At 53.9% G+C, this 13,256-nt stretch overlaps 1 protein-coding gene across 3 annotated transcripts; it reads right to left on the reverse strand.

The window, feature by feature from the left end:
- Nucleotides 1-1,212: 1,212 nt before the first annotated feature.
- FGF8 (fibroblast growth factor 8) lies at nt 1,213-11,469 on the reverse strand. 3 transcript variants are annotated; one of them, XM_064716613.1, is made up of 6 exons: nt 11,334-11,469; nt 10,569-10,686; nt 10,448-10,484; nt 8,221-8,368; nt 3,919-4,025; nt 1,213-2,978 (listed from the first exon to the last, which is right to left on the reverse strand). In XM_064716613.1, exons 2-6 carry the CDS (start codon nt 10,598-10,600, stop codon nt 2,697-2,699), a joined length of 606 nt encoding a protein of 201 aa, XP_064572683.1. In that variant the 5' UTR covers nt 10,601-10,686; nt 11,334-11,469; the 3' UTR covers nt 1,213-2,696. The 3 variants fall into 3 exon arrangements, with proteins under 3 accessions (XP_064572683.1, XP_064572681.1, XP_064572682.1); XM_064716611.1 differs by having other exon boundaries at nt 8,221-8,401; XM_064716612.1 differs by lacking the exon at nt 11,334-11,469 and adding an exon at nt 10,946-11,246 and having other exon boundaries at nt 8,221-8,401.
- Nucleotides 11,470-13,256: the final 1,787 nt, after the last annotated feature.

The raw sequence follows: 13,256 nt of genomic DNA on the forward strand, positions 1-13,256 counted from the left end.
CCCAGGATGGCAGGGATGGGGGAACAGCCTTGCTGGAGGCTGAGCACCCACACCATGCCCTTCCCTACCATAGCCGGGGTATTTGTAACAAGTCAGGAGACACGGGGCCAGTCCTGTGCCTCTGCTGCCCGTACCTGCAGCAGGCACCTGGCACCAATTCACTCGTGTTCACAAAGCCATTAGGAAAAGCAGTTAGACAAATTAAAGGAAGAAAAGCAACCATTAAGGACTATCAAACACCATCTCTGCCTGGGGAAAGACCAGGAGCAATTCACTTTTAATTCCTGCCGTCTGTAAACCACAACAAAGTCTGCCCCCACTGTCATCCTCAGGCTTCTGCAGCCCTCGGGTCCCTCCTGGAACCGTCAGACAAAAGCCATCCATGCTGTCCTGTGGCTCAAGCAACATCCCTGTCTCCCTGCTGCAGCAGCGATGCTCAGGTGCAGGGCAAGGCCAAGAGTCCAGCCCCTTCTTTTGCCTCCTTGAAATTATTGACAAATGCTGCCAGCTCAGCCCGAGCTGCTGTGCCAGCCAGGGCAAGGCTCAGCCTCACACCCACAGATCAGCTCCAGCCTGAGCACTCAGGGATGCCACAGGCACCCCATGAGCATTGCAACAAACCCAGGGCTGGCACCGGCGATGCTGAGATGCACCTCGCAGGGCTGCCACACTCGGGCAGTTTAACACATCCCACAGTTTTATTCTGGCATGCTTCCACACCTTAGAACCACTCCATATCTGAATCCCTGATCAGCTCCTGTAGGCAAGACCCAGCACTGCAGCAGAGTTGAGCATTCTCTGCAGGAGGGGATGCAACAGCCCATTTTGCACAGCAAAAGAGAGGAGCAAATAGCAGCTTTCTCTTGGAAAGTTTCGCCCCATCCTTGGAAGCAATGGCCAAGGCTCAGTTACTCTGTCCCCATTCAGCCTGCAGTGGGCCTTGCTCCCACACCTCAAGAAGGTGGCACCTGCACATTAAATCTGGAATTTGCTGCAAGGAAAACCACAATTTCCACAAGACTCATCTGGCTCTACAATCTTGGGGCAGTCTCCCATTTTCCAGAGCTGTTCCCTTGGGAAGGGAATTGCACCAACCAGCAGGCTCAGCCCCATCCTGCACCTCACTGCCATCCTCTGTCATCCCTCTCCAGTGTCTGTCCAGCCCCAGCCCCACCCTGGAAAGCATCAGGCTCAGTTAGACTAATACAAACTTTTAATGCACATATTAAATAAATATTTCAATCATTTCATATTCAATTTGTACACAAGCGAAACAAAACAAAAATCCTCAAGGAAACAGGAAAAACCTCAAACAATCAAAAAAGATTGGATGAAAAGTCACCCCTGGTTCTGGCTCCTATCCAGTGTCTTTGTTTGCCCTCCCCGTGAAGAATAATTGGTTTAACCCTTTGGAGAGAGTCACAGTCCCAGGGCAGCATGTGCAGAGCAGGGCTGGCTGAGGATGTTCACTCAAGAGATTAAATGTTTCCTTTGGTTTGGGTTTTTTTTTCCTTCTAAATATAAAATTGGGCTTCTGTCAACACAAATTTTGAAAGAAACCCCCTCCTTTCCTGGGGGGTAGTATTTCTGATCAGAGACCTATAGGAGATGGTTGGCAAGGGAAGCACCAACTATTATGACAAGATACTGAATATCACAACAAAACAGCCTGAAATGGCTCCAGAATAATTTGTAAACTTAGTTTAATTCTATGGATGAAAACTTGCATCTCATAAAAAAATATAGACAGAAAAAAATATCAATTTTTGGTGAGTAGTTCACATTTTCCACATGGGGAAAAAAATAATACCAGTTATCAGCCCGCTCCACAGCAGCTGTACCTTAGTACTTTAAAACAAACCAAATGCCAAAGATGCTCCCGTGGGTAAGAGGTACCAAGTCAGTTCAGGACTTTCTCTGGGGAATCCATCACCCCTGTCCCCTCCTGAGAAAAAAAGTAAGTTGAGAGTTGTGAAGCCAGCAGCATTCTCAGAAAGATGCAACTTCCAGCAACCCCTTGCTCAGCCAGAGAAGTGGGCACATCCAAGGAAAGAGAGCATCCAGTGGTCCTCACCCCAGGCGTCACAGTCAGCCCCCACTGGCAGTGTCCCCACATCACCCAGGCTGCCAAAACCACCGAGGAGGCCTCCAACCACCTCCAAAATACATCCCCTCCTCTTTGCTGCTTTCCAGCTTCTCCATCTTCTCCAGCAAGCACAGCATTAGCTCAGTTCATTTAAGTAGCACATTGCTTCCAGATTTGGATTTCTATGGTTTTTTGCTTGTTTGTTTTAAACATGATTTTTTAACTCCTTTCCCTCTAGAGCTACAAAAAAAAAAAAAAAATTACAAAATAAAGCGCAACCCCAAACAGACTAGAACATTTCTAAGTGAAGGGCTCTTCTCCCTTCACCAGTCTTTGAATGTTTCATTACTTTTAAAGCTGGAGTACAAAAATAGAGCCTCTCTCATTTTTTTCTTCTTTGTTTTTTTTCTTTTTTTTTTGTAAAAACCAAACACCCCCCCCCAAAAGTACCAACAACTAGAGTGGGTAATCTTTTTTATCCTCCCCCCTCCCTTTTTTTTTTTTTTTGTTTTCTTTAATACCCATATGGGAAAGTCTCTACATATAGTCCACCAAGCTCAGAGGAGCATCCTCCAGGAGAGGTGCAGGCAGAGGAGGCGGCGCAGGCACATCAAGGGCCCGCTCTGGAGTTTCTAGTCCTTTTACTTCTCCGGTTGAAGGGGTAGTTGAGGAACTCAAAGCGTCTGTGGGGCTCGGTGGTCTGGTGGCCCTTGGGAAGCCTCTTCATGAAATGCACCTCGCGCTGGTGCTGCCGGGTCTTGGAGCCCTTGCGGGGGCGGCCCTTGCGGGTGAAGGCCATGTACCAGCCCTCGTACTTGGCGTTCTGCAGTGCCGTGTAGTTGTTCTCCAGCACGATCTCCGTGAAGACGCAGTCCTTGCCTTTGCCGTTGCTCTGACAAGGGGACAGGAGCAGAGATTTAAGCAATGGGCACTTTCTCAGAGGGCTGCTTCTCACTGCCCACCCTGCGCTGAATGCTGGCTGCAGAACTCGGAGGCAACCAAAGGCTCACTTCTCCCACAAGTCAGAATTGCCCAAAATGTGCTTTTCCCTAACAAGCTGCAGGGAGAAGGCATCGTGACACAAACACCGCTCGCTGCTGCTTTTGTACCAGTCCAGCTGGTCCCAGCCTTAACTTCCACCACATCCATGGAGGAACACCCTAGCCTTAACTTCCCCCACATTCCCAAGGGAACTTTAGCCTCCCTATCTGTGCTTATGGATGTAACCATAAGCAAACTCTCCATCCCAATTCACCCACCCATCCTGTCCTCCTGGGTCTTTAACAGAAGAGGGGCATCAAGGAGCATTGAGTGGCAGCAGGAGTGACACAAGGTCAGTGGCGATGGTGCCCACAGATGATGGGGGGAGCAGGGGGTAGCCAGGAACTGAGCTCCCCCCATGATGGGCAGTAGCAGGACTAGAGAAGGACCCACATGGGGCAGCCCCCGGGAAGCAGCTGCCGTGGAAAATCCTTGCAGATAATCACTGGTCTGGAGGGATTTTGCATGTCCAGCTCCCCCACCACGGGAAGGGGCATCAAGGCACAGAAGCTGCATGACAAACCAGCGGGTGGTGGGGTCTGGCCTTGGGGCCAGCCCCATGGAGCATCTTAACATTCCTGGCACTTGTACCATGTAATCGTGGAGAATAGAGCAGCAATCCGCCTATTTGTTCCGAGAGATAGAAGGAATGTGCCCCACACGGCACCCGCCCACCTCTCTTGCTCCCCCTTAGGCTGCAGGATGGCTTTTCCCCTGCTCCAAAAGGCAGAGCTCCTCTCAGGGCAGTCCCCACTCATGTCCCCTGCCCTGCCCATACCTCTGCACCCTACCTTGCCAATCAGCTTCCCCTTCTTGTTCATGCAGATGTAGAAACCTGTGGCTGCCCCCTTGATGCGCACGCGGCTCCCAAAGGTGTCTGTCTCCACGATGAGCTTGGCTGGGGAGAGAGGGAGGGAGGGAGGTCAGAGGGGCTGTGGGATAGGGCTGGCACAGGTAAGGAGACCCCAGCAATGCAGCCTGATGATGGGCACTGCAAGCACCTGATCTCTGGCAGCTGGGCCAGAGAGCCCCAAAATCAGCACATGAGGTAAAGATCCAGCCTGTCCCTCCTCCCCCTTAACTTGCCCCTCTGTCCCTGCACGACCCTGGACGTGTCCCTTTGCCACCTTGAGCTGTGCTGGATGGGGAGTAGCTCCGTTTTACCCAGCTCCACAGGGCTCAGTGGTTCAGGTGTCACAGAGGTGCCCCAGATGGATGCAGGGCAGTGGGCAGGGTTGGCAGAGAACAAGGCAGCTGCCCTGAAACTGAGGCAAGTCTGGGTGTGCCTGTGGGCAAGAGCCAGACAGCACCTTCTGGAAGCACACAGTGTGCTGCCAGATGTCCCAGCCCAGGGGACACGGCTCCGTGTCCCTCTGCCAGGCCAGGGCTGCAGGAGGAGCAGTGACTTTGCAGCTGGCAGGGGAGGCGTGAAGGGTACAGGCACCCTTTTAATGCCTTTCACCTTTGCACGAGTCGAGAGGGCGTATTGATTTGGGCTCAGTTTTTTAATGGAGGCATCGATCCACTTCCGAAGGAGCTATGCAAATTGCTGGGTCGATGGGCCGCCTATAAATAGACCTGTCACCTTCCCTCCCTGCCTTCACCCTGGGAAGCCAAGCCCCAGAGCCCATCCATTCCCAGGGAGGGGGGAGGATGGGGACAGGACATCCTTCTTCCCGCTCCTGCAGCTGCTGTCCCCAGAGCAAGCCCCACTGGGAATGGTGGCTACCTGTTTGCACCTCAAAAGGTCTGTGCTGTGCCAAGCACCCAAGAATCCCCCACGATGCTGAAAAGCCAGCTGTGACTTGTCCAGCATCAGCCCAAGTACTGTAAGTGCTATCCAGCAAGGCAATCAGAGGACAGACCACAAAGGCTCCAAGCCTACACTCTTATTTTGGGCTTTAAGTCCATTGATGCCTTATTTATCCTCTCTGATTCCTGCACAAGGGCTGCTCAGTTTCTCAGGACTGCAGCTCACTGCAGCTTGCACATCTCTACCCCAGGATGCTCAGCCTCCAGCGAGCCCCAGCGAGGGCAGTGATGTGGCCCTGGAATGGGAGGCTCTGCAGGAGGATGCTTTGAACGGCAGAAGGAGGCTGTAGGTGCACACACAAGTTAAACTGAGCCTAAATCACACCCTGGGCTAGGGGCAAATGCCTTTCTGTCTCTGCAGTGCCTCAACTCTGCATCTTATGACAGATGCTACTGAGGTCAATGGCACCAAGGGTGGGGACAGCAAGCAGGCAGTACTGGCAGCTGCTAAGCTGACCAATGGAAAGGTCATCCCCAAATTTGCTGGGGCCAACTGATTTGGTGCTGTTAGACAGGCCAAGCTTGATGGGCATGCAGGCATCCCCTCCCTGCACCCCCTCCTGTCAATATCACCCTGCAGCATCTCTTGTCCCCAGGCTACCATGCACTCACACCCCCCTACTCCTAGACAGGCACAGATTGAACTCAGAGACAAGAAATTTGGGCAGAGTGAACTCCAGGCTGTGCTGATCAATGCCCAGAGCCTGACAAGCACCTAGCATCCCCAAAACCACCCACGGGAGCGATGGCACTCTGCAAACAAAGCACTGAGACAGTGACCCCCTATTTATCTATATTGGGGAAAGGGGTGGAATTGATCTTGGAGGCAGTAAAAGGTTTGAGGAGAATTGATTTTTCTCTCTGAGAGATAGAAAGAGCTGGGAGGGAGGGAGGGAGGAAGGGAGGCATGAAGAGGGATAGAGGGAGGGAGTGGGGAGGCCTTGGCCCCAGTGAGCACAAAACCCTGCTTTAAAGATGCACATTGCTTCTCTTTTGGACTTTTCTTTTTTTTTTTTTTTTCCCCAAAGGGCAGCTGTGATTTACAGCCACCAGACGGGTTTGCTGGCCTGCACGAGCCCAGCCCATGTGTCGCTCCAGACCCCTTATCCACAGAGGATGAAGACAACCTGGCCCCTGGGACTTGCACCCCTAGACCCTTGCAGGCAACCTGTGAACCCTGCAAACTCCAGCCCCAACCCACAGAAAACCCTGGGCACAGACAAAAATCAGCAAGCGGGCAGAGAGCTGTGCTGGTATCTCCAGCCACTCGTGGGGTCGAGTCCCAGCTGCAGCTGGCAGTGGTTTTCTTGGTGGCAAGCACAGCCTGGGAGGGACGAGCTGGGCTGCACCAGCCTCCTGCCTTCCCTTAGAATTAAAAAAAGTCAATCAAATATTGACAATTAAGACAAATAACTGAAAACACCGGACTCGATGTTAAGTCGGCTGTAAAAATGTCAGCGTGGGGAAAGGGGTCATCTGCAAAAATAAATCAACCCCTTTTACACGCCCACCCCCAAAAATGAGACCAAAAAAAAAAAAAAGAATAAAGCAGAAAGAAGGGCTTGGGGAGGGGGGATCTTTGCTACAAAAGTGGATTTCTAAATAACATTTGGGGGGATTCCTTTTTTTTTTCCCCTTCCTCTTTTGGGGAAGGGGGGAGGCTTAACGTTTTCAACTCTATTCTTTCATTTAAGTGACAGATTTATCCCAGTAAAATTATGTTTCATGCTCAAACTTTGAAGGGAAAGTGGCTACGTAAATGCTGAAAAAATGCAGCGAGACACACTTGATCCCCCAACTGGACTGCGAAGAGGAGAAAGTATTCAGGAAATGTTAAAAAAGGTGAAAGTAAGAAGCGTTTTAATAGTTCTTCCAGACATGGGGGCCTCCCTAGAGATTCATACAGAACAATCCTGAACCTCTATTTTAACATTTACAGACTTGCAACTCTTTTAAAACTTTACATCTGAAAAACTGCTTGTTCTCTTTCTGGTTTAGATCAGTCTTCATTTTCCTCTTTAGCTCTTCAAATGCTTAACCTTTTTTTATTACATTTTAATAGAGTTTTTCAAGCCACCACCAGTCCCCTCCTTCTGGCCGTATTTAAACCTGGTTGTTATTTAAATATGCACTAACTGGTTTCTAAAATCCAGGCGTTAGAGGTCTAAAACAAGATGGGATTTTCTTTTTTTTTTTGCTTCAGAAATTAGCTACTGCCCTTTCAAGTTAGAGCTGCTCCACGATGGGAATAATTCATTTGCAAGATTAACTCTGGATGTATGGAACATCACATGGAACCTGCACTGCGCTTGCACTGATAATGCCCAGCATGAAATTTTCAGCCAAAGCAAAATGAAGAAATAGCCCCCAAAAACCAGAAAGGCAAAGAAAAGAATATTTCTACTAATCTAGCCAAGGAAGAAAGGGAAAATGCAGCTGATAGCAAAGAGGATCAGTTGTGATACCTGTGTGCAGCGCACAGGACCACAGGCCCTTCCCTGCCCCGGGTGCAGCACCAGGCCTCCCGCAGCCGGACCCACTGACCCCGGCGCTGCATCTGACCAGCCCAGCACATCAGGAGCTCACACGATCAAAGTATCTGGGCCTCGAGAGCCCCCAGCAGAGGAACTGCTCCCCTTGCCCCAGAGAGGGTGGAGGTTTTGGGGAGGGGGTGCAGGGTGATGCAGAGGGGCAGCGGCAGAACGCAGGCTCTCACGCTTGCAGAGTCCCTGCTTTGTCTCTGGAGACACCGCAGCATCTCTGCCTGCAGCTGACTGCCTCGCTGACCCTTTCCCCGTGATTTGTTTTGAGAAGGAAGGGATGGGACAGGAAAATGCCACTTTAGACAGGCCTAGATCAGGGAAGGCTTCCAAAGAAGTCATTCCCTTTCTCCACCCTGCCTCTGCTTTTTCAAATTTACTTTACATTTCTGTTTCAAAAGAAAGTCTCAGGGATTCCCATCCCTGCAAAGAGCTGGGATAAAATGCCTTATGATGCTCAGGATGCCACAGCCCCAAGCCCTCTGAGTCAGGTGCAAACTGAGAATTAAAGGGAAAGAAGCAGAGCCTATCCTTCAAGAACTGGTCCCCTCCCCGGGCACAGGGAACATGCCCTCACCTTGAATCACACAGCTGCTGATCACTGACCCCTATGTTCTCCTCTTACAAGCCCCCACAAGCTGAATGATTTAACGATTTCTGGCTAACAAACAGGACGGAAATCATCAATCGCCACGCTGGGCTGAGAACACCTCCCCAGCTCCCCCCATCGCGTGTCCTTACCGTGCACATCCCCATCCTCTGCCATCGCATTGATTTTCTTGTTGTCCAAGATCTGCACATGTTTCCCGCTGGTCCGGCTGTACAGCTGGTAGGTCCGGACAAGCCGCCGGCTGAGCTGATCTGTCACCAGGCTCTGCTCCCTCACATGCTGTGTAAAATTAGGTGGGGACTGAACAGTTACCTTTAGGAAATTAAAAAATATACAACACACCATTATAATCTCTACTCCTCAGCGGGGCAAGCGGGCTGAGCTGAGATCGCTGGCCTCCAGCTGGGCTTTACGGGAGGCCAGGAGCCAGGACCGCGGCGCTGCCTCCTGTGCCATCAAAGTCTCTCCCGGAGAAGGAGCATTAAGCTCGGGGACACAGTGACCAGAGCCCTGTACAGAGCTGTGCCCTCTCCAGACATGCCCTAAGCAGCGGTGCTGGTAGCGCGGGAGTAGAACAGGGCTTGGTGACCCCAGAGGCCCCTCCAGGACTCGGTGGGTCCTGACTGGGACTGGGGTACCTTGAGATGGGCATCAAGGCTGGGAGCTGGAGGGGATCAAGGTGGGACATAGAGGACAGCACTGTGTTGTCCTCTCAAGGAGCTGATGCTTTCATCCCACACCTCTGCAGGAGCACACTACGGCTCCAGCTGCCCCGGGCACACACCCCAACAGCTTCAACAGCTGCCTGTCCTCTGGGTCTCAGGCTCTCTATTTGCTCCCAAGTACCCCACTTACTAAGCTCTTCAAACACAAAGTTCACAGAGATTATGGAATTATGAGGCATAAGAATTACAAGAAAACCATAGCCCAGCACAGGTATTTAGTGGTATAAGAGCCCAAGATATCAACATGCTACCCATGCAAACACAGCTCTCATCCCCTCTCAGCTGTTTGCAGCCAGCACGGGGTCATCCCTGGCCCCAGCACACCAAGCCCTTTAGTCCTGAGCCCATCCTCTCCAGACCCGACACTGCTGCTCCTGGGCTTTAAATGATTTTCACGAGCGGCCAAACCTGCTCCCCCCTCAGCCCCGGCTCGCGAGCTGGCACAGAAGTCTTTTTCCCCCCTCGTCTCAAATCCCTCTTTTAAGTCTGGAAAGTTTCGCTGCTCCCTGACATTTATAAAGATGTATTCTGAGCAAATGTTAGGAGATCGCTCCTTTCAACATCAGAAGGCTGGGGCTACCCCCCACCACCCCCACGTCAAATGGGAAGATTTCCTCCTGTCTTAAACAACAACAGAAAACCACAATAAAAGCAAAAGCCGCTGCTCTCCCAAAGCCAGCTTTATAGAGATATCTCCCCTTGACAATGTCATCTCTCTCCCTCTGCTTCTGCCTGTGCATGTGTGTTTCCTATAGAAGGGTTTTGGATAATGCAGCAGGATTCTCTCCCCAGCTCTGATGAGGGTACCATGTGGAGGAGAGGTCATTAGCCATGCTGCTATTTGGTCTCCATCTCATACTCCAAAATATTACAGCTATGTTTTTATACAACTGCACAATCCCAGTGCCCCGCTCCCTTCACTTTTCAGCTGGAAAGTCCATTTTTTTTTCTCCCCCAAGCTTCCAGGAAAATAACAATAATTTTTTAAAGTAGCTTAGAAGATCATTTTAAACAAAGCTTCTGCACCTGTAATCTCAGGGGGAAGGGGGGCTTCACCCCGCTTTGGAGGCGCACCGCTCCCAGCGACGCGTGCCTGCTGGTATGCGGGTGTTGCACAAGCTCTGCCCGGGACGTTTAATCTATTCATGTCACTTCTGTCTCTGCCGACACAAACCAGCGATGCTAAAGTCTGACACTTTTAAGCTGAATCAAAACCTGCGCTTTTTACTAAGGGCTTTTACAGGGTTTCTTTTCCTTTTTTAAATTCTGCTTTATTTTTTTTTGGATGAAGCAATATAGGGGGGGCAAAAAACGGAGCAGAGGGACGGGGGTATCCGCAGTGTAATTAGAGGTCGGGGGGACAGGAATTAAAGCTACTTTAAGATAACCCTGCGTATCTCCTTGAAATCTCGGTACTCTCTGCCTCGCAGCCGGAGTCCCCCGCACCTTATTTTGCATCCCGGGAAGGGTGGGGACCCCTCGGCTCCGGTTTTTTACAGCCAGGCAACTTTTGTCTCCTGGGTTTTAAACTGCTCCTCTTCCCTGTCTCCCTCCCTGCCCAGCCGCTCGGCGGCGGCGGGGCACCCCCATCCCCGCGGGGCGAACAAAGCCGGGCAGCCCGGCGGGCGCTTACCTGGGCTTGCAGGCAGAGGACGAACAAGTGCATTAACCTGGCAGGGGGAGAAGCGGGAGAGAGGTGTGAGCCGGGGGGGCTGCGGGCGCGGGGCGGGAGGGCTGTGGCTGCCGCTACTCACACGTAGCTGAAGAGCGAAGAGCAGGGGTCCATCGCGGCGCCGATGCGGGGCCCGGGGCCCGGCGGCGGGGAGCGCCCGGGGGGCGCGGCGCTGGCTCAGCTCCTCGGTTCCTCTCGCTCTGCCGGCACGTCCGAGCCCCAAAGAAAGGAGGGCACAAGCGGCTACAGAGGGGAAAGGCCGGCGGCCCCTCCGCCCGGCCAGCCCCCGGGGCGCTCCCTGCCGCGGGCAGCCCCCCGCCCGCTCCGCGGCCCCGCTGCCGCCGCGGGAGCCGAAGCCGACCCGCAGCCCCGACGGCGGGGGCGGGCGCGGCCGGGGGGCGGCAGCCGCCACGGGGGAAGCCCGGCCGGACCCCGCTCCCCTCCCGGTGCCGGCGGTACCTGCCGAAGCGAAGCGAGCGGCGGGCCAGGTGTCGCCGGGGCTTGGGGCTGCCACTAAGGGCCGGGCTCCGCGGCCAGTGGTCGGCGGGACTCCCTCCCCAGCCCGTGCCTCAGTTTCCCCATCCGTAAAACGGGGTTTAAGGGCTCGGAGGGTGGGTCGGGGACGCGGTTCCCCCCGCTGGGGGTTCGCCGCTCCGCGGGCGCGTTGTGGATTGGGAGCGGGCGGGCGAGCCCTCCCGGGACGTGCCAGACATTAAAAGGATTACCGGAGGAGGGGGATGGAGGGGGCCGGAGTTTCGAGAAGGAGTGAGGCTGAGCAAATTCCGCAACCGGGCTGGGGAGCGGGACGCCCCCGATTTCCCCGCGAGCATCCCCGCCGGGCGCTTACCTTGTAGAGCGGGCGGGCGCCCTCAGGGCCGGCGCTGCGGGGCCATGGGGCCGGGCGGCGGCGGGACGGGGCTCAGCCCCGCAGCCCGGGCAGGGCCGCCGAGGGCTGCATTGTTCCGGCGAGCCCCGGCCCTCCCGGCCCCGCCACCTGTTGCGCACCGGGGCGGGGGCTGCGGCGGGGCTGCGGCGGGCGGCCCCCGGGGCCGGTACCTGGCCGGGGCCGGGGCCGGCGCCGCCTGCTCGGCGCTGAGTGACAGCTGCTAATTTGCCGGCCGTGCCCCGCTGCCTGTCCCCGCGCTCCCCGCGCCCTCCTTTATCTTATCAGAGCCCATAATTACAATTGCTATTTTGCTTCCTCGAATCAGCAATCAGCGCTATCTGCCGCCGCTGGAGAGGCTGCTCCTGTCAGCCGCCCCTGAGTGACAGCGCGGCGGCTGCCCCGCCGCACAAGCACAGCCACACTCACACACACGCGTGCACGGCCCGCCCGCACTCACAGAGAGCCCCGCACACACACAGAGCCCCGCACACGCACACAGCCCCCCACAAGCCTATGCAGCCCTCCTGCACACGCACAAGCGCACAGGCACACACGCAGCCTGCATACAGTCCCTTTCTCACACACAGTCCCTTTCTCACACACAGTCCCTTTCACACACACACAGCTGGCACATGTGTGCAGCCTTCCCCCTGAGGTGCCCTCCTTCTCACTCGCACCCCTCACACTCTGAACCCCCCAGCACAGCCATCCTCGCTTTGCTTTGCTTACCCCTACCCACAAAATACAACCCTCTGCCTCACACACGATCACACCAGCTGCAGCCACAGTTCTCTCTCACACATGCACGCTGACACTCAGCCTGTGCATTTTCCCCCTTGCTCAGGCTGCTTCCCCAACAGCCCTAGACACAAGTGCACCAACACCTCTCCCCGCTACACAATGTGTCTCCCCAAAACTCTGCCTGCTGTCACTTCTGGGGATGGATCCCCCAGGGTTCTCACCTGATCTTGCTCAGCATCCTCACTGCTTAGGGGAACTGCAGGCAGGCAGGGAAGCCTGGGCACTGCCCCGTCACTAGGCTGACCCCACAGGGCCCAAGGAGAAAATAGTCCCTGCATCAGTATTAAAAAACCCAGTACGGCACAGGATGATCAACTGCCTTGTGCTGGCCAAAATTACCCCAAAATTCAGTTCATTGTTCATTTTCCTTCCCTTTTTTTTGGTGCAAAAAGATGTTTCTAGGAGGTTTCCTATGTGTAGGAAGAAGACTTGGGTCAAACCAGCATTTAATTGGAAGCATTTAGGAGGACCAGGAACAGGCACTGAAGGTGCTCAGCAGAAGCAGGAGCTGGTTTCCAAGGGCACGACACATTCACACACTCAGCTCATCAGTACAGCACATGGTCAGGAGAAAAACCCTCCAGGCTGAGCTGTGTGAACTGTTGATGCACCACAGCACAGGTGAGGTGGTTCTTCCTATTCACCTCTCTGCACTGCCTAAGGAAAACCAGGCAAAACCAGAGCAGGAAACACCAGACACTCCTGATGCTCTAAATTCAGGCAATCTGTACTTTTTTATATATTAAAAAATCAAGGAATTCAGTCTACTTCCCAGATGCTGCTCTCCTTCACCAGTGGCCACCTCTACTTTATCCCTGGTGGGCAGGGGATCAGGCAGGCACATGTTACCCTGCACACCACAGTCCTCTCAGTAGCACCATTTCCAGAACAGCCCAGACTGCCTTAAATTGGGAGATTTATGGAGTCCTGTACGGGGTCAGAGGCAGCTGCAAGCTGACAGTCCCTTGTGCCCCCTGCCCTCAGCAAACAGGCTCAAGTGCCAGTCATGGCTGTAAAATCCAGCCAGTGTGGGATCACGCAGGGGTGGCCACACTTTGCTGACAGGGGATGACAGACGACGCT

Source organism: Zonotrichia leucophrys, chromosome 6, assembly GCF_028769735.1.
Source record: "Zonotrichia leucophrys gambelii isolate GWCS_2022_RI chromosome 6, RI_Zleu_2.0, whole genome shotgun sequence".
Classification (NCBI taxonomy): domain Eukaryota; kingdom Metazoa; phylum Chordata; class Aves; order Passeriformes; family Passerellidae; genus Zonotrichia; species Zonotrichia leucophrys.